This window comes from Lepus europaeus, chromosome 1 (genome assembly GCF_033115175.1).
Source record: "Lepus europaeus isolate LE1 chromosome 1, mLepTim1.pri, whole genome shotgun sequence".
Taxonomy (NCBI): domain Eukaryota; kingdom Metazoa; phylum Chordata; class Mammalia; order Lagomorpha; family Leporidae; genus Lepus; species Lepus europaeus.
Window position 1 is genome coordinate 147,208,235 of NC_084827.1, and position 18,464 is coordinate 147,226,698.

Sequence of the window (18,464 nt, forward strand, 5' to 3'; positions counted from 1 at the left end):
AAAAATCTGTAGAGGGAGCCGGTGCTGTGGCATAGCGGGTAAAAGTGCTGCCTGAGTGCTGGCATCCCATACAGACGCTGGTTCATGTCCCGGCTGTTCCACTTCCGATCCAGCTCTCTGCTATGACCTGGGAAAGCAGTAGAAGATGGCCCAGGTCCTTGGGCCCCTAAACCCACACAGGAGACCTGAAAAAAAAAAACTCCTGTCTCCTGGCTTTGGATCGGCACAGCTCTGGCTGTTGCAGCCAATTGGAGAGTGAACCAGCAGATGGAAGACCTCTTTCTCTCTCCCTCTCTCTCTCTAGAACTCTGACTTTCAAATAAATAAATAAATCTTTAAAAAAAAATCTGTAGAGATGTATCACTTTTGATTCTCTGGATCACCCTCTCCGGAGGTAAACCAAGCGCTACTAACTTGATTTTCATAATGAGAAATTCCTGTTCAGAGAGGCTGAATAATTCAAAGTTCCATTGGTAGTAAGCAGCAACGAAAAAACCCAGAACCAAGTTTTCTGATTCCAATCCAGGCGCTCTTTCCACTACCCACATTAATTCTTTGACAATAAAATGGAGTAAAACCTGAAAACTACAATCTTGGTGGATTATAATAGAACACACAAGTGTTCTTAAGTTTTATTTTACAAGTATCGATGAACAAGCAATTATTATCAGCTTAATTACTAAATGGCTTGGCAAATCACATTTCAATTTTTAAAATCATGTGAAACAACCAATATTAACTAATTCAAGGACTTCCAAATAGTCACAAGAAGAAAGTAAACCTTCTAAATCGTCTTTATGGCATTTCCATATCTGGTAACATATTCCTCTGTAGTCTGAATTGAAAGCTTAGCTCAGAAATATCCTTGACAAATTTTAAACATAGAACTAAGAAAGCTAATTAAAACTACATACTTTTATATCATTACCCCTTATTTTACTACTGAAATACAGGGGAAAAGTTCCATCTGTTTACCTCAGTAATTGGCTGCCCCTGATGTGTCAAATCCAGCTCCTGAGGGCGCGTCACTTTATCAATATCCAAAGAGTCCATGCTGGAGGCTGCAGAGGTGATGCTGGAGCGAGAGGAGTTACTCACAGAGCGCACTTCGGCGTCACTCACTGTGCCTGCAGACGCCGTTCTCCGGTGCTGACTGGTCACCACGGGCTTCGTGTCTTCCAGGACTGACTGCTGAGCAGCCTCATCCATGCTCAAGGAGGCCTGTTCTAGCTGCGCAGTGATGTCGTCCAGGGAATAGTTAGCTTGAGGAGGCTTAGTGACCCTATTAGATGAAGAAGATAAGCCTTTCAAGGTGCCGTGTTTCGATGCGTGCCGGCCAGCAGGTAATTTCTGAGCAGCTTTTGCTTCTGTGATTTGACGTTTACTATTTCCTGAACCAATGCTGCTGAGCTCCTGCTCAATAGAGCAAAGATCGGCCATCAGGGCATCCAGATCCACAGTCTCTCCCTGACTGAGAGCTTCTGCAATGAACAACACACAGAATGTTTCCAGGACACACTGGGCGAGAACTTAAAAATTCAATTATAAGTCAGTAAATAAATGTAGAAAGCAAAGTAACTCCTCTCACTGGGCCTAATGCCAATCAGATTAAGTAATTCTAACACTTATTTTAGAATTTAGAATTTTTTTTTAAATTCTCAGATAAACTTTTAGAAGTAAATAATCCATCTTTTAAGTTTTGTGGTAATCAGAGAATAAAATTATGAATTCAACGACAAAAAATGCTGTAAAAATCTTATACTGTTTCATGACTTTAACCATTTCCCCTGCACAACTTTTTACCAGAGGTTTTAGTATACCATTAGTATAATCAGTGACCTTGTGGAGACGTTAAATACAAAAAGGGCTAAGGACATAAAAAGAAAAATGAAAGGTCTAAAAATTTACAGATTGCAGTGTCAATTCCAATTACTACAGAAGTGACTAGGTAGAGTACATTAAAGGCCAAAGGGGCTGATTCAAAAATTTCTGACAAATAATTCCACTAGACTTTTTAAACCAGTGAGAAAACAACAATGCCATTAAGTTTGCTGTAGAGTTCCATCTGAGCATATACTTTGTCAATTATTAATAAATCAACTAGGAAACTATTTTAGTTATGTTCCAGTTTGCTTCTTTCTGTCATAGTAAGATCTACTAATACAATGCACAAATGAAGAAATATAAGAACTCGGTCAAGTTATACGTATACTTTTTATATTTGTAGTTATAGATGCATTCTTCCTACATAACTTAAAGACTATTACTTTATATTTTATTTCCATTAACATCTTACCATTCAGGTTATATATGGAGAAGCGGTAAGAAAAATTGGCCATGTTTGTTTCCTGGCGAAGAGGAGATCTTTTCACAGGTTCTACGGGCTTATCAGAATCCAAACTCTTCAAAAAAAGACAGTTTAATAAGTCATATTAAATTCAGGCTCCAATTATATGAAAAGATGAATAAAATTTGCTTTATGATAAAGTGAACTGACACACAATAATGAATAAAACCAAAGTTCTTCTAAGTAACAGCCTTAAGGAAAAGACTAATTGGTTTTCACATTCTTTTTATTACAGTTATTTTAATTCTTACTTTTTTTTTTTTTTTTTTTTTGACAGGCAGAGTGGACAGTGAGAGAGACAGACAGAGAGAAAGGTCTTCCTTTTGCCGTTGGTTCACCCTCCAATGGCCGCCGCGGTAGCGCGCTGCGGCCGGCGCACCACGCTGTTCCGATGGCAGGAGCCAGGTGCTTCTCCTGGTCTCCCATGGGGTGCAGGGCCCAAGCACTTGGGCCATCCTCCACTGCACTCCCTAGCCACAGCAGAGAGCTGGCCTGGAAGAGGGGCAACCGGGACAGGATCGGTGCCCTGACCGGGACTAGAACCCGGTGTGCCGGCGCCGCAAGGCGGAGGATTAGCCTGTTGAGCCACGGCGCCGGCCTAATTCTTACTTTTATTTCATTATTATTTAAGAAGCAGCCAGACAGAGCTCTCATCAATTGGTTCACTCCCCAAACATCCACAATAGCTAGGGCCCAACCAGGCTAAAGACAGAAGCTGGAAGCTCATTCCAGGTCTCCCATGGGGGCAGCAGGAACCCAAATACATGATTGAGCCATCACCACTGTCTCCCAGGGTGCTCATTAGCAGACAGCTGGAATTGGGATAAGAACCAGGACTCAAACTCAGACACTGAGAGAGGGATGCAGGTGATCCAAGCAGGGTCTGAACAGCTAGACTAAATGCTCACCCCTATTCACTTACTTTCAAGACACTTGAGACTTGAGACTGTCATAGCTTGGTGCAATTATCTTTTTAAAATACATCAAGTACACTGACTGACCTCATTTTATATAAATCCACCAGAAAATACGCTTAGTATGTAACATGGACATGGCAAGGTAAGAAACAGAAAAGAAGCAAGTAGAGTTCTGTCATCTTTCCTCAAACAGATCTGCTTTTGGTCCATCACAGCCTCATTCTTGGGCGTGAAGTACCCTCCCAAAACAAGGGACAGTTCAGGACTCAGTTCTCATTCTCTCAGTCAGACCCAAGACCTTAACAGAGAGCGACTACAACATCAAACAAGGATGAAAGATCCCTGTTCTTTTCAAACTCTATCAAAATGAAGGCAAACTGTAAATAACCCAGCTGCAGTGCCTGAGATGAAACTAGAAATATTCTGCACTTTGGGGTCGATGTGGCTTCACATTACCTTTGTGAACAGTATTTTTTCAAAATCCTCTTTTAACAATAAGGGGAAAAGATATTTGCAGCAGAGGAATTAAGAGAAAAAGAAAAGAAATTCAGTGATTTAGTGTCTATTTGAATAAACAAATATTAAATTTGGTCTCTTAAAACTTAAATGTTGGGCTGGCGCCGTGGCTTAACAGGCTAATGCTCCGCCTTGCAGCGCCGGCACACCGGGTTCTAGTCCCGGTTGGGCGCCGGATTCTATCCTGGTTGCCCCTCTTCCAGGCCAGCTCTCTGCTATGGCCCAAGTGCTTGGCTGCACCCCATGGGAGACCAGGAGAAGCACCTGGCTCCTGGCTTCGGATCAGCACGATGCGCCAGCCACAGCGGCCATTGGAGGGTGAACCAACGGCAAAAAGGAAGACCTTTCTCTCTGTCTCTCTCTCACTATCCACTCTGCCTGTCAAAAAAAAAAAAAAAAAAAAACTTAAATGTTGGGGACAGTGCTGTGGTGCAGCGGGTCAAAGCCCCCACCCAGCCTGCAGCGCTGACATCCCATATGGGCACTGGTTCAAGTCCCGGCTGCTCCTCTTCCAATCCAGCTCTCTGCTATGGCCTGGGAAGGTCCTCCTTGGATCCCTGCACTCATGTGGGAGACCTGAAGAAGCTCCTGGCTTCAAATTGGCACAGCTCTGGCCATTGCAGTCATTTAGGGAGTGAATCAGCAGAATGGAAGACCTCTCCCTCTTTCTGTACTCTTTCAATAAATAAAATAAATCTTTTAAAATAAAACCTTAAATGTCTGTCTAAAGTAAGTATCAAGTAAGCTTCAAATTTGAGAAAGAATGTTGAATATTCTATTTATGGAACCATGGAGTTGGAGTAGAATGCTATCTTCTTTATTCATTTATCTCAAGATGAGATGAACCCATAGTGTTCATCCTATTTCTAAAGTGATCAAATGAAAGAGATTCATAACCTCTTCAGTGCTTTTTTTCAGTTTCGTAAAACAGCCAGGAACTTCTTTTTTTTTTTTTTTTTTTTTTTTTTTGCCAGGTGCTTCTCCTGGTCTCCCATGGGGTGCAGGGCCCAAGCACTTGGGCCATCCTCCACTGCACTCCCTGGCCACAGCAGAGAGCTGGCCTGGAAGAGGAGCAACCGGGACAGGATCGGTGCCCCGATCGGGACTAGAACCCGGTGTGCCGGCGCCGCAAGGCGGAGGATTAGCCTAGTGAGCCGCGGCGCCGGCCTAGGAACTTCTCCTTTAACTTAAAACCTAATTCTTCTGCAGTAGACATAACCCTTTTTCTTCTGGTGGAAACAGAGATAACAAGTAGGCAATGTTTCCTATAAAATAACTTGACTATGATATCTTGGCTTTCCATGCCTGCTATACTCTCATGGGCTCTTCAGCCTGATCTGAATGCCTTGAGGGCTGATTCTGAGGCCGGAGTGTTGTTTAGGACATCTGCCATCCTATGAATCTGCTGTGTATCCCACTTCCCATGTTGGATCTTTCTCTCCCTTTTTGATTCTATCAGTTAGTATTAGCAGATACTTGTCTTGTTTGTGTGATCTCTTTGACTCTTAGACCTATCAGAGCTATCAATTGTGAGCTGAAATTGATCACTTGGACTAGTGCGATGGCATTGGTACATGCCATCTTGATGGAATTGTGTTGGAATCCCCTGCACATTTCTAACTCCACCATTTGCGGCCAGTCCGATTGAGCATGTTCCAAATTGTTCATCTCCTCCCTCTCTTTTTCCACTCTTAGATTTAACAGGGATCACTTTTCAGTTAAAATTTAAACACCTGAGAATAATTGTGTGTTAATTACTGAGTTCAACCAATAGTACTAGAACAACAACAACAACAACAAATACTAAAAGAACGGGGCCATCAAAGAAGGAGGTACCCTTCTCCGAAGGGAGGAGAGAACCTCCACTTTGACTATGACCCTATCGGAATAAGATCAAAGTCACCGAACTCTAAAGGCTTCCATAGCCCTGGCAACTCATGACTAGAGCCTAGGGAGATTACTGACGCCATGAACAGGAGTGTCAAATTGTTAAGTCAGCAACAGGAGTCACTGTGTACTTACACCCCATGTGGGATCTGTCCCTAATGTGTCATCTAAAGCCAAGTGATGCTATGACTGGTACTGAAACAGTATTTTTATACTTTGCATTTCTGTGTGGGCGCAGACTGATGAGGTCTTTGCTAATTATATACTGAAGTGATCTTCTGTATATAAAGAGAATTGGAAATGAAAAAAAAAAAAAACAACCTGGTGTTAAAATGGAAATGGCATAGAAAATTAATTATTTTGAAAAAAAAAATTATGTAGGATCTCTGTCTTTAATGTGCTGTACATTGCTATTTAATGCTATAATTAGTAATCCAATGGTAGTTTTTTCACTTGATGTTGCTATATGGGCAAAATGTTGAAATCTTTACCTAATATATACTAAATTGATCTTCTGTATACAAAGAGAATTGAAAATGAATCTTTACATGAATGGAAGGGGAAAGGGAGCGGGAGGGGGGAGGGTTGCGGGTGGGAGGGAAGTTATGGGAGGGGGGAAGCCATTGTAACCCATAAGCTATACTTTGGAAATTTATATTCATTAAATAAAAGTTTAAAAAAAATAACTTGACTATATGAGGACAAACTAAAAGTCAATTTACCAGTTCAAATAAACAGATATCTATTATAATTTTCTGCTGTGTCTATGGCACTAGACTAAGGCAGTAAGGGAAATAAGGGGTATATATTCTTTAGGCCAAGAAACTGAAAATCTGCAGGGCGGCTTTTAATCTTTTTGGAGGGGCACTAAGAATTTGATAAAAAACCATGACTCCTCTTCCAGATATACATACATACATACACACAAAACTTTACAAACTATTTTAGAAGATTCATTAACTACTTAAAAATTTAAACCTGATTTAATATAAAGTTGAAAATACCATGAATATTGAATATGTGAACAGACAATACCATAGTGAATTAAAGCAGTGACGTTAATAAGAAACTTGAGGTTTTAGCCACTAACTTAGTATGTCAAATATTTCTTGAAAATTTTCTAAGTGTTAAAAAGTAACATGTTGAGGCAGGTATTGTGGTGGGTGCAGAAGTTTCAGCTTGAGACTCTGGCATCCCCTATGGGCACTGGTTTGCTGATGTGCCTGGGAAAGCTCCAGAAGATGGCCTGAGTGCTGGGGTCCCTGCCACCCAGGCGGGAGACCTGGATGGAGTCTCAGGCTCCTGGCTTCAGCCTGTCCCAGTACTGGCTTTTGCATCCATTTGGGGAGTGAACCAGTGGATGGAAGATCTCTTTCTGTCCGCTCCCCCGACCCCATGTAATTCTGCCTTTCAAATAAGGCAAGTCTTAAAAAAAAAATTAAAAAGTAACATGTTAAATGTTAATAGCAAGACACACTATGCAAAGGTTTAGTCTTTTTTCTCTCCAAAAACAGACTTGTATGATGAAAAGAATAGCCCCAGCATTAGTTTGGGAGCCAACTTTTTGGTGAGTGGCTCTTCAATTTATCTCAGGCTATTTAAAACAGGGGGGAGAATACAAGGTACCAAACCAGTAGAAATGCCATCTGCCGTGGAGCAGGACGGAATCTAACTTCATCTAGAGTGGCTGGACCGATACCTATCTGTCTTTTCTCTTTTTAACACCACCCCCATCGAATATGGACAGTAAAATCTTGTCAGCACATTCCTTCAAACACTATCATTTTCTATTTCCCCTGCATTGCTTCCTCTTTCTCCCCCAGTTATTACCTCTGTGCCACAATTATGTTTTTCAAAAAATCAAGACTTAAATGAGGACAGGCATTTGGCCTCGTAATCAAGATGCTCACATCCCATACTGGAATGCCTGGGATCAATACCTTGTGCTTTTGAATCACTCCCTAAATGATCCCAACAGGAAGACTAGGGCCAGGCCAAAGCTAGGAGCTGAGAAATTTTGCCAATATTCTGGAATCACATAGTAGAAAATACTTACATGTGAGGAAAATTATTCATGTTGTAAAACTTATTCAAATTTACTATGCTATGGGATAGAATTTGCTAAAATTTAGACTTTAAATTTTATGTCTTAAAACTTTTTAGCTAGCAATCTCAAATTTTGAAACGGATCATTAAGTAACCCAACTAGATACACAGAATCTTGGTCACAGTCTTCTTTAAAAAACATTTGTAGAACAAATACCAAAGAAACTGTTTTATGTCCTACTGAGTGTCTTGGACATTTTTCCTATCTAGACATATTTATAAAATTTAAATCATGTCCATGTCCTTATGCCTTTTATGCAAAAATGACCACGGAATTTTCCAAGCACTTCTTCTAACCTGAGTGAGTTTATCTAGTTCTCCAAGCCAGGCTCCAAACATCTTGTCCAAGTCCTGATCTTCCTTGTCACTATCTTCTTCAGCACCATGGTCAACTTCTTCATCTGATAGCTGCTCCATCTGAAATACAGACATTTGTGCAAAACAAATAGTTACAGGTTTAACTGAAAAATTATGCAGTAAACATTCTGATACACACTGCAACTCTCTGGAGTCAAACCTTTAAAACTAAAAATTATATTGCAAAAGGCAATTAAAGTCACAGTGTAAATAAGGTGCAATGAAGAACAAAGTCTCAAAATTTTAGGAAACTGTGAAGTAAAGCAAATTATGACCAGAGTCAAGAGTAACAATTTAAAAATTATAGAACATTCTCTTTAACCATCAGAGAACACAACCATAGTATATTCTCTCCACTAAGATTCTGTAATACTCCAAACATCACAAAGAAACAATTTCAGATTTTAATACAGCAAGTTATTATACTGTTTTACTGTAAAAATCTGTTTATATATAAATATGTATCCTAGAAAAATCTTAGTCAGTAAGCATCTAAGAGAAGAGTCAAAACAAAATTTTTAATATAGTTTGTTCTGTTGAATTAGTTTCTCCTTGTATTCTACTCTTACTTCCTACCTCATTTATTTTCCTTCTCTACTCATGTCCTTATCAATTCCCATAAAAATTCAAAGAGAAAACAGAATTGAAAACTTTCTAATTGTTATATAAAATTTCCTACATGGGGTGACTTTTCAAATATTAAAAGATATTTTCCTTCACATTAATAATGCAACATGTGACATGAAACTTGCACATTATTGTGATGAGAGGAAAAAATTATACAAAATGAGATAAATGACTGGCTTAATCTTATTGATATAAAACATTTCAATATTAAACCTTCTGGAAAGTCTTCAAATGAAGCTTAGCTTCGATAAACCAGCATATTCCAAATCCATTTGGCCATTAAACCCTTTTCCTTCAACCTCAGGTAACACTGATTCATTTTCTCAAAAACATGATGAATTTCACCATGTTACATTAAATTCTCTTGACTCACATTTCTAAAACACAAATTTTTCTCCCATAGATCCAGGCAATATCTGCAATATAGTCTATAAATACTTCAAACAATACCTTGGAGATCAGAGAGTACATGGCATCCCATTAGCAAAAATATCCTTAATCTTAGATAAGAATCTGATGGAAGGGCAGGCATGTGGTGCAGTGCTTAAACTCCTGCTTGGGACACTTGAACCTCTCACATGGAGTGTCTGGTTCATGAGTTCTGAGTACTCTGCTTCTCATTTGGCTTCCTGCTGATGTGTATCCTGGGAGGCAGCAGGTAATGGCTCAAGTGGTCCCTGCCACCAATTCAGGAGAGCCAGATTGAGTTCTAGGCTCCTGACTTAGGCCTGGCCTGGCTCAGGCTGTTGCAGCCAGTTGGGGAATGCACCAGTGCACAGAAGATCTCCATCTCTCAAACAAAATTGGGGGTGGGGGAGCTCATGGAAAAATAAATCTAAAGATGTCGAGAGAGACAGAAGTCTTCCATCTGCTGGCTCATTGAACTAATGACTACAACAGCAAGAGCCAGGCCAGGCCAAAGCTGGGAGTTGAAATGCCAGCTGGATCTCCCACACGGGTGGTAGAACCCCAGGCTCTTCTGCCTTCAGCCTTTATTCACTACCTCTCATCATGCATTAGTAGGAAGTTGGATTGGAAATGGAGGAGCTGGAACTCAAACTAGCACTCTGATATGGGATGTGGGCATCCCAAGCAGTGGCAAAAACCCACTGTACCACAATGCCCACCCATAGTATACTTATTTTTTAATTCCATTTTTCCACTAAATTTGTGAAGTATTCTGGTACTTCTGCCTTGGTTTAAATGTATCTCATCTAAAATTCAGGTGCTGCCAACATGATAGTACTAACAGTGGAGGCCTTCAAGTGGTAGTACTGGCAATGCAGGTTCCTTCTTTGTAAATGGGATTAAGACTTAAAAATAGGCTTAAGGCAGCAATGGGCTAGCTTGCTCTTCTGCCCTTTTGCCATGTGAGGGCAGTGTTTTCTTCTCTCAGAATACTGCAAGGCGGCTCTCAACAGACACCAAATGCCACTGTCTTTAATCTTGGATTTCCCAGCCTCTAGAACTGTGAGAAAATTCATTTCTATTTTTTATAAATTCTGTCATCTCAGAAATCTTGTTGCAGCAGCACTAAACAACTAAGACAAAATCCTAAAACTCTAAAGCAGCGATCAATAAAACTCAGCCTCTGTGATCTTTAAAGTTTATGAAACATGTAAGAAATCTAGTTATCTAATGAGAAATCGTAAAGTCCAATTTTAAACTTTTTTCACTATACAAAACTTTACAGAAAAGGTCAAATGTTGCAAAATTAAACTGAACTTAGTTCTAAAGGATACTGAAAATCAGAGCCTTTTCCATTTAATCATTTAAGAGAAATAACTTTCTTAGGCCCAATACCAGGAAAAAATACAGTTCATTAGTATTTCTATTATAAACTGATACCCTCCATTTCATAATCTTTCATCACCCAAATCATGTATAAATCAGGCACTCTATTCTAGCAAGAAGAAAATGATCTACTAATTCTCCAATTTATAAATTTGACTCTAAAGGAGATTTAGTTTTTATAATTCATTTGTGACAATACTATCTCTAAGATAGGTTTTTTTACTCATGGCTGAATAATTGACATCAATCTCCATAGAAACCTGATATCATAGTACTTATGAGCTGGTAACTTAATCACTCAAATAATAACAGCAAGTTGGAGAAGATGTAGCAGTAGTAACATACCTAGTCTTCAAAATGAAGGTCAATAAGCAACAGACTCTGGAATAGACAGTCAACTTCCTCTTCCTCCCTGATCTTCAAAAGCAAATACACTGGAATAGCTCAGAAGATCAAATATTCTAGGAAAAATTCTGCTTTAAGATAATGAGACTTAGGGCTGTAGCTGTGGTGTAGTGAGCTAAGCCTCTGCCTGTGGTGCCAGCATCCCATAGGAGTACTGGTTTGAGTCTCAGCTGTTCCTTTTCTGATCCAGTTCCCTGAAAATGTGCATGGGAAAGTAGTGGAGAATTGGGACTCTGGATCCGCATGGGAGACCCAGAAGAAGTTCCTAGCTCCTGGCTTTGGATCAGCCCGGCTCTGGTCATTGCGGCCGTTTGGGAGTGAACCAGTGGATGGAAGACCTTTTGCCTCTCTCTCTGCCTCTCTCTCTGCCTCTCTCTCTGCCTCTCTCTCTCTCTCTAACTCTGCCTCTTAAGTAAATGAATAAAAATAAAATCTGAAAAAAAAAAAAATCTTGAAACCTGCCGACTTGTGATAATCTTCATATGATTTACAATTAAAAAAAAAAGATAATGAGACTTATGCTTAGTTGACACTGCCCATCTCCCAGTACATTTAAGCAACTGTGCCTGCTTTTGGCAGAAACAGCAGCTTTAGCAACTTTAATGAATGCTTCAGGCAACAATATATAAAGCACTACAGTTATGGTGATCATATTCTCCACAGTAAAACTTTGGTCACATGACAGTGCATCTATCCAGATGACTCATCAACAGGAAGATCTGTGATGTATGAACATTGTAACACACAGTATGAGGAAGTTAAAATCAAAGAAGACTGGGAAAGAATATTCACTGCAGGTCTCTATAAAGCCAACATTGTGATACAGGTAGCTATTATCATTCCTATTTTATAAATGAGGAAAGTAGATGGTAGTGAGTGCTAGGTGTTCTCAAAGGACTGAGGGGCCAGCAATACAGGTCCCCTGGTATAAATACCACCATGGACTTCAGATAAGGCTTCCACATAGGTTTTCATTTAAATCAAAAGGTCACATTAAAATAAAAAGGGATGAAGTCTAAACTCTCTTCTGAGCATACCATAATTGTCCAGGAGGAAAATAATATATAAAAAATATATGTATACAAATATGAGAAAATAAAATTTTACAAGGTAAATATAATATAGCTCAGAACTATTATTTTAATAATCATGGGGCCAACAGAACTATATACTCTATATCAATCTAGTACATTCTGTGTTATTTAATATTATTCAAGCAAGTTATTGAGGCTGAAAAAAGCCCTTTAAGTATTTTAACTAATAGTTTTGCTTTTATCTAGACTACTACAGACCCAAGAACAGGCAGGAAAATATGGCTAGGGAAGAATAACAGCATAAAATAAGTGCAAATTCTGGGCCAGCGCCGTGGCTCAACAGGCTAATCCTCCGCCTTGCGGCACCGGCACACCGGGTTCTAGTCCCAGTTGGGGCGCCAGATTCTATCCCGGTTGCCCCTCTTCCAGGCCAGCTCTCTGCTGTGGCCCGGGAAGGCAGTGGAGGATGGCCCTGCTTGGGCCCTGCACCCGCATGGGAGACCAGGAGAAGGACCTGGCTCCTGGCTTCGGATGAGCACGATGCACCGGCCGCGGTGGCCATTGGAGGGTGAACCAATGGCAAAAAGGAAGACCTTTCTCTCTGTCTCTCTCTCACTATCCACTCTGTCAAAAAAAAAAAAAAAAAAATTGCAAATTCTGAAGTAACTACTCAACATTTACCAAGTCACTTTTGACAATTTTTTCTTAATTTGTCACCAAGTGGATTATCTTGCCCCCCCCCCCAAAAAAAAAAAAAAGAAAGAAAAGGAAATAAGAAACAAATTCAGGAACTTCTCCAATAAAAACTTAGGCCCTACATCATTTCTTAAAGAATTTATACTTTAGGGGTAGGCATTTGGCATAGCGGTTAAGCCACTCCCTTGAATGCCTGGTTCCAGCTCCCCATAGCCGGCAGCAGTGATGGCTCAAATACATTATTAGGTCTCTGCCACCCACATGGGAGACACAGACTGAGCTCTTGGCTCCTGACTTCAGGTTAGCCCAGCTCCAGTTGTTGCTGATCTTTGAGGAGTAACCCAACAGATGGGCAAGCTCGCTTGCTTACTCTCCCTTGGGAGTAAATAAGTTAAAAAAAAAATTATTCAGAGAATTTACATGCTAAAACACATTCTTGGAGCAGGCATTCAAACTAGCCGTTAAGATGCACATGACCTATATCAGAGTGCCTGAGTCTAATTCCCCATTCTGGCTCTTGAAGCCAGCTTCGTGCCAAAGCAAACCCTGGAGGCAAGCAGTAATGGCTGAAATAATTGAGTTCCTACTACCCATACAGGAGACCTGAATTGCATTACTGGCTACTGGCTTCTGGCTTCAGCTTCAACCCAACCTCAGCTGTTGCAAGGAATGAACCAGTGGACGCAGGAGCTGGCATGCTCGCTCTCTCACATTTAAAAAAAAAAAATCCCATTCTCTAGAAGCTGTTATTGATAATCTTTATTCTTTGACACCCAATATCACATCATTTCTACTTAACTATCCATACTGAATGAGGAACCCCCAGCAACTTTTTTTTTTAAATAGGCTCTTCATTACCTAGACTCTATGGACAGAAAATCTAGCAAGGAAATTCATTCTTGCTTGCCAATTCCTTGACATCCACAACTCATCTATTGTAAAAATCAGTTGTAATTGTTATATATCAACTAAATTACCATTCTAAACATGAATTTCACTAATATAATGCCCTTACTAGAAACAGTGACATCAGAAAGTAACTCGTCAACTGTTCCTCCAGAGAGAAAAGTTAGAGAATTTATAAATCTTACTTTAAAATAATTTAGATTTAAAAATGGATAACTTCTAATGTGATCCTTCTCCTTAATGATATCCAAATAGGCCTAAGGAAACTATAATGCATATTATAACAAAGCCTATTAGTCTATGATTATTAGGTATTTTGGTACATGCTCGAGAAATTATGTCCTAAAAGAGTAAACATACCATACCACAACTGAGAAGGTCTTGATTCCCAAGTGCAGATTTACTGAAGACAGAGCAAAATCCAAAGTCACTGGCAGGCAGACAAAATCATGTGTGATCCTAGCCATCAGCAACCTCTTCTCCCAATCTCCCCAGCTCCTCCTGCCTTCCAGCCACATTGTCCTCCCTACTGTTCCCTGGAACAGAGTTGCTCCAAACCCCGGCCTTTCCAATACCATATTCTCTGCTTGAAACTCTCTTCCAGATATTTCTATGGCTTATTACCTTGCTTCATTCATGTCTCTGTTTAAATGCTAATCTTATCAAAACAGCACTTCACCCTTATTACTCTCTCCTTTGTATACATTTATTTTTTTCATTGAACTTATCACCGTCTGTCACATTTATTGTCTTTCCTTCTCCTCTAGAGAAGGAAAGCTCTGTAACAGTGAAGAACTGGGTTTCCTTTTACATCTACAATGCTTGGAAAGGTGCCTGGTTCACATCAGTCACTAAATATCCTCTGAATGGTTATCCAACTATACTCATATACACAGTGTGTGTGTATCCACATATATACCATGTAGGCTTATTTAAAAGGTCTCTAAAGAGCCAACTGAAGCCAAGGTGCACAGAAACTCAAATAATAAAAGACTGAAATGAACATTACCATAGTGCTATTCTTTAGGACCAGGTGCTTCCTGAGGAACTCGGTTTAATCGCACAGTAACTCTGAAACAGCTGTTCTCACTTATAAATGAGTTGGCTAGGAGATTCGGTAACTTCTCCACAGGCTCACAACTACTGAGTGGCAGTGTTAGCATGTGAATGAGTGTGAATGACTTACTCTACTATACTAGTGGTTCTCAAACTGCCTTCCGAGGAGGAGGAGCTCTCAGTGGCTGCCATGTGCTAATGTTTGAGAAGAGTACACTAAAAACTCACTTTTATTCATTCATTCATTCAATATTTACTGAGCAGCTACCATTGCCAGGCACTCTTCTAGGTACTAAAAACAGAGCAGTGAAATAAGTCGGATAAAGTGTCTTTCCTAGCGCATTCTTACCCTAGTGGCATGAAGAATGAAGGGAGTCAGCTACAGTAACTCTAAGAGAAGAATGAGCACAAAAACACAACAGCAAGAACAAGGTGCACGCAATGGAAAGACTATGCTATGGCCAGAACTCAATCACCTAGTCAGAGTGGCAGAATCTGAAGTCACAGAGGCAGACAAGGAACAGAGATTCTGCAGCCTCATTCGGAGTTTTATTTTAACTGTAGTCCTTAATTTATTCTAAGTATAAACAAGTCTTAGTATAATGGCATTAATGTTTTTGAAAAAGATCTACTTGTTCTCTGAACAGACAAGCCTGAAGTGGGGGGAGGGGAGCCAGAACAAAGACTTTGTAGGCTGCTGCAATAATTCAGGTAGGAAAGAATAAAGACCTCAACAATGGAGATGAAAGATGATGATGATGATAGCTAATACTTACTGAGTAAACATGGACCAAGCTCTATTCTGTTTTTTATACATTAATTCATTTAATCCTTACAATAACTCTGTGGACACTATAAACTTCATTTACCGATGAGATTAAAAAGAAAAGGCACAGAGTTTGTATGAGGCCAGACTGCACAACCAAAATTCCAAATGTTGATAGTTAGGTTCATGCTCTTAACCATCATACCAAGTACTTTAAAAAGAACATGGAAAGGGGCTGTGCTGTGGCATAGCGGGTAAAGCCGCCACCTGCAGTACTGGCACCCAAATGGGCACCAGTTCGAGACCCAGCTGCTCCACTTCCAATCCAGCTCTCTGCTGTGGCCTGGGAAAGCAGTGGAAGATGGTCCAAGTCCTTGGGCCCCTGCACCCATGTGGGAGACCTGGAAGAAGCTCCTGGTCCTCGCTTTGGATCAGCACAGCTCTGGCCACTGTGGCCATCTGGGGAGTGACCCAGCGGATAGAAGGCCTCTCTCTCTCTCTCTCTCTCTCTCTCTCTGCCTCTCCTTCTCTCTCTGTTAAACTCTTTCAAATAAATAAATAAACCTTTTTTTTTAAAAAAAAGAACGTGGAAAATCTGCATTACCTTTTAATTCCATTTTCCATGGACTTTTGAAGTGCCCTCTGAAATATTTTCATTTTGAGAGATGAACTGAAGTAACATGACCAAACTAAAGACTATCTTTTTGAGATACAGCCAAAAGAACTTGAGGAAAGACTGAATGGGACCAGGGGGTAAAGAGAAACCAAGGATAATTCCTAGACTTCTAGTTTCAGCAACTGAGTGAGATTTGATCCATTATCGAAGACTAGTGAGAGCTGGTTTGGAGGCAGGGTGAGTCCTGTTTTGAATATAAGAGTGAGGATGCCTGGCAAGCATCCTACTGGAAAAAAAAATGAGAAATGGTAAAGACTCTGTTAATGAGAAGGCTTAGTTTAACCTGATTGTTTCAAAGCAATGCTTATTAAAAAAAAAAAAAAAAGTCACAGAATACAGCTAAGAGTGATTTAACTAATTTTTTTTTTTTAAAGATTTATTTATTTCCTAGAAAGGCATAGTTACAGAGAGACAGAGAAGACTTCCATCCGCTGGTTCACTCCTCAAATGGTCACAATGGCTGGAGTTGAGTTGATCCAAAGCCAGGAGCCAGGAGCTTCTTTGGGTCTCCCATGGGAGTACAGGGGCCCAAGCATTTGGGCCATCTTCTACTGCTTTCCCAGGCCATCAGCAAGAAGATGGTCAGGAAGTGGAGCAGCCAGGTCTCAAACTGGCGCCCATATTGGACACTGGTGTCGCAGGTAGATGCTTAACCTACTACACCACAGCACCGGCCCCTTAACTAATATTTAAAAATCTACAATTATAATATTAATGAAGTAAAAATAGTAATAATTGAGTGATCATTTCACTAACAACAGTAAATAATTGTGCTTTATTATTATAGGCTAAAACTTTTATATTGTAGGTGTACCATACATAAAATTACCCATTCAGAACACCTTAGTATGAAGCAATATTATTCCCACTAAACGTTCTATGAATTAGAACTAACCTACTAACCTTCCTCTCATGAGATTCAATTCAATTTCCTCATTTTGAGATAGAATGTAATTTTTTGCTTTTTTAAATCACTAAGTTTGGGCTTAGATTAAGCCTTAAGATTTTGGGTTAGTGGCAGGCATCTGGCATGCAGTTAAGTTGCTGCTTGGGATGCCCTCATACCCTATTAGACAGCATGGGTTCGAGTTCCAGTTCCACTTCTCATTCTAGCTTCCTGCAAATGCAAACCCCAGGAGGCAACAGGTGATGGCTCACGTAGTAAGATTCTTGCCACCCATGATGGAGACCTAGATGGAGTTCTGGACTCTTGGCTGATATGGCTCAGTCTCAGCCTTTCCGGACATTTGGGGAGTTAGCAAGTAGGTGGGAGGTCATTTTCTATCTGTCTCTCCTTCTGTCTTTCAAATAAATTAGATAATTTTTAAAAAGAATTTGATTAAATATATTCCAGGTGCTTGACTTCTGTAAGTCAAGGCATTCAATATCAGATATCTACATTAGCCTTCTAATGGTCTTTCCCTTCTCTAAAAATGCATTCACAGTAACCATGTTCTTCTGACTAAAATATTACTTCTCCTCCTTGCTTTGCTTCTACATTGAAGAATTCAGGTGGCTTCTGGAAAAATTTTAAGTAAGTTTGGCTTTCCAGGTCCTATTTGACCCTGTCCTGCCTTAGTCCTTCATTTTTATGTTATTTATTTATTTTTTTGCCAGGCAGAGTTAGACACTGAGAGAGAGACAGAGAGAGACTTCTAGACAATAAGAGGGACAGAGAGAAAGGTCTTCCTTTTTGCTGTTGGTTCACCCCTCAAATGGCCGCTATGGCCGGTGCACTGTGCCAATCTGAAGCCAGGAGCCAGGTGCTTCCTCCTGGTCTCCCATGGGGGTGCGGAGACCCAAGCACTTGGGCCATCCTCCACTGCCTTCCCGGGCCACAGCAGAGAGCTGGACTGGAAGAGGAGCAACTGGGACAGAATCCGGCACCCCGACTAGGACTAGAACCTGGGGTGCCAGCGACGCAGGCAGAGGATTAGCCTAGTGAGCAGTGGCACTGGCCAGTCCTTCATTTTTAAATCTTACTGTGTCCACCCTCTTGCTTTGAGCCAATCTCACAACAGTCTCACAAGTACACAAGTTCCCTATCTGTAATGTATTTAGCCAAATTCTTTATTTTTATTTATTTGAGAGACAGAGATCTCCTACCTACTGGCTCACTCCTCAAATGCCCACAACAGCCAGGCCAAAGGCAGGAGTCAGTTTTGGTCTCCCATGTGGGTGTCAGAGGCCCAAATACTTGAGCCATCACCTGCTGCTTCCCCTAGAGTACCCATTAGCAGGAAGCTATAATCAGGAGTGGAGTCAGGACTCAAACCCAGGCACTCTGATAAAGGATGCAGGCAGACATAGCAAAGTCTTAACCATTATGCCAAATGCCTGACATATTTATGCAAATTTTAAGGCACACTCTGAG

The 18,464-nt window shown here is 40.5% G+C and overlaps 1 protein-coding gene across 3 annotated transcripts in view; it reads right to left on the reverse strand.

The window, feature by feature from the left end:
• RAPH1 (Ras association (RalGDS/AF-6) and pleckstrin homology domains 1) overlaps positions 1–18,464 on the reverse strand; it is a 129,576-nt gene that overhangs the window by 70,203 nt on the left and 40,909 nt on the right. For all 3 annotated transcript variants that reach the window (XM_062190107.1, XM_062190101.1, XM_062190104.1), the window contains exons 2-4: positions 8,071–8,190; positions 2,297–2,402; positions 976–1,481 (exon numbers count right to left, since the gene is read on the reverse strand). In XM_062190107.1, coding sequence (XP_062046091.1) covers positions 976–1,481; positions 2,297–2,402; positions 8,071–8,190 — 732 coding nt within the window. The remainder of the gene's footprint in view (positions 1–975; positions 1,482–2,296; positions 2,403–8,070; positions 8,191–18,464) is intronic.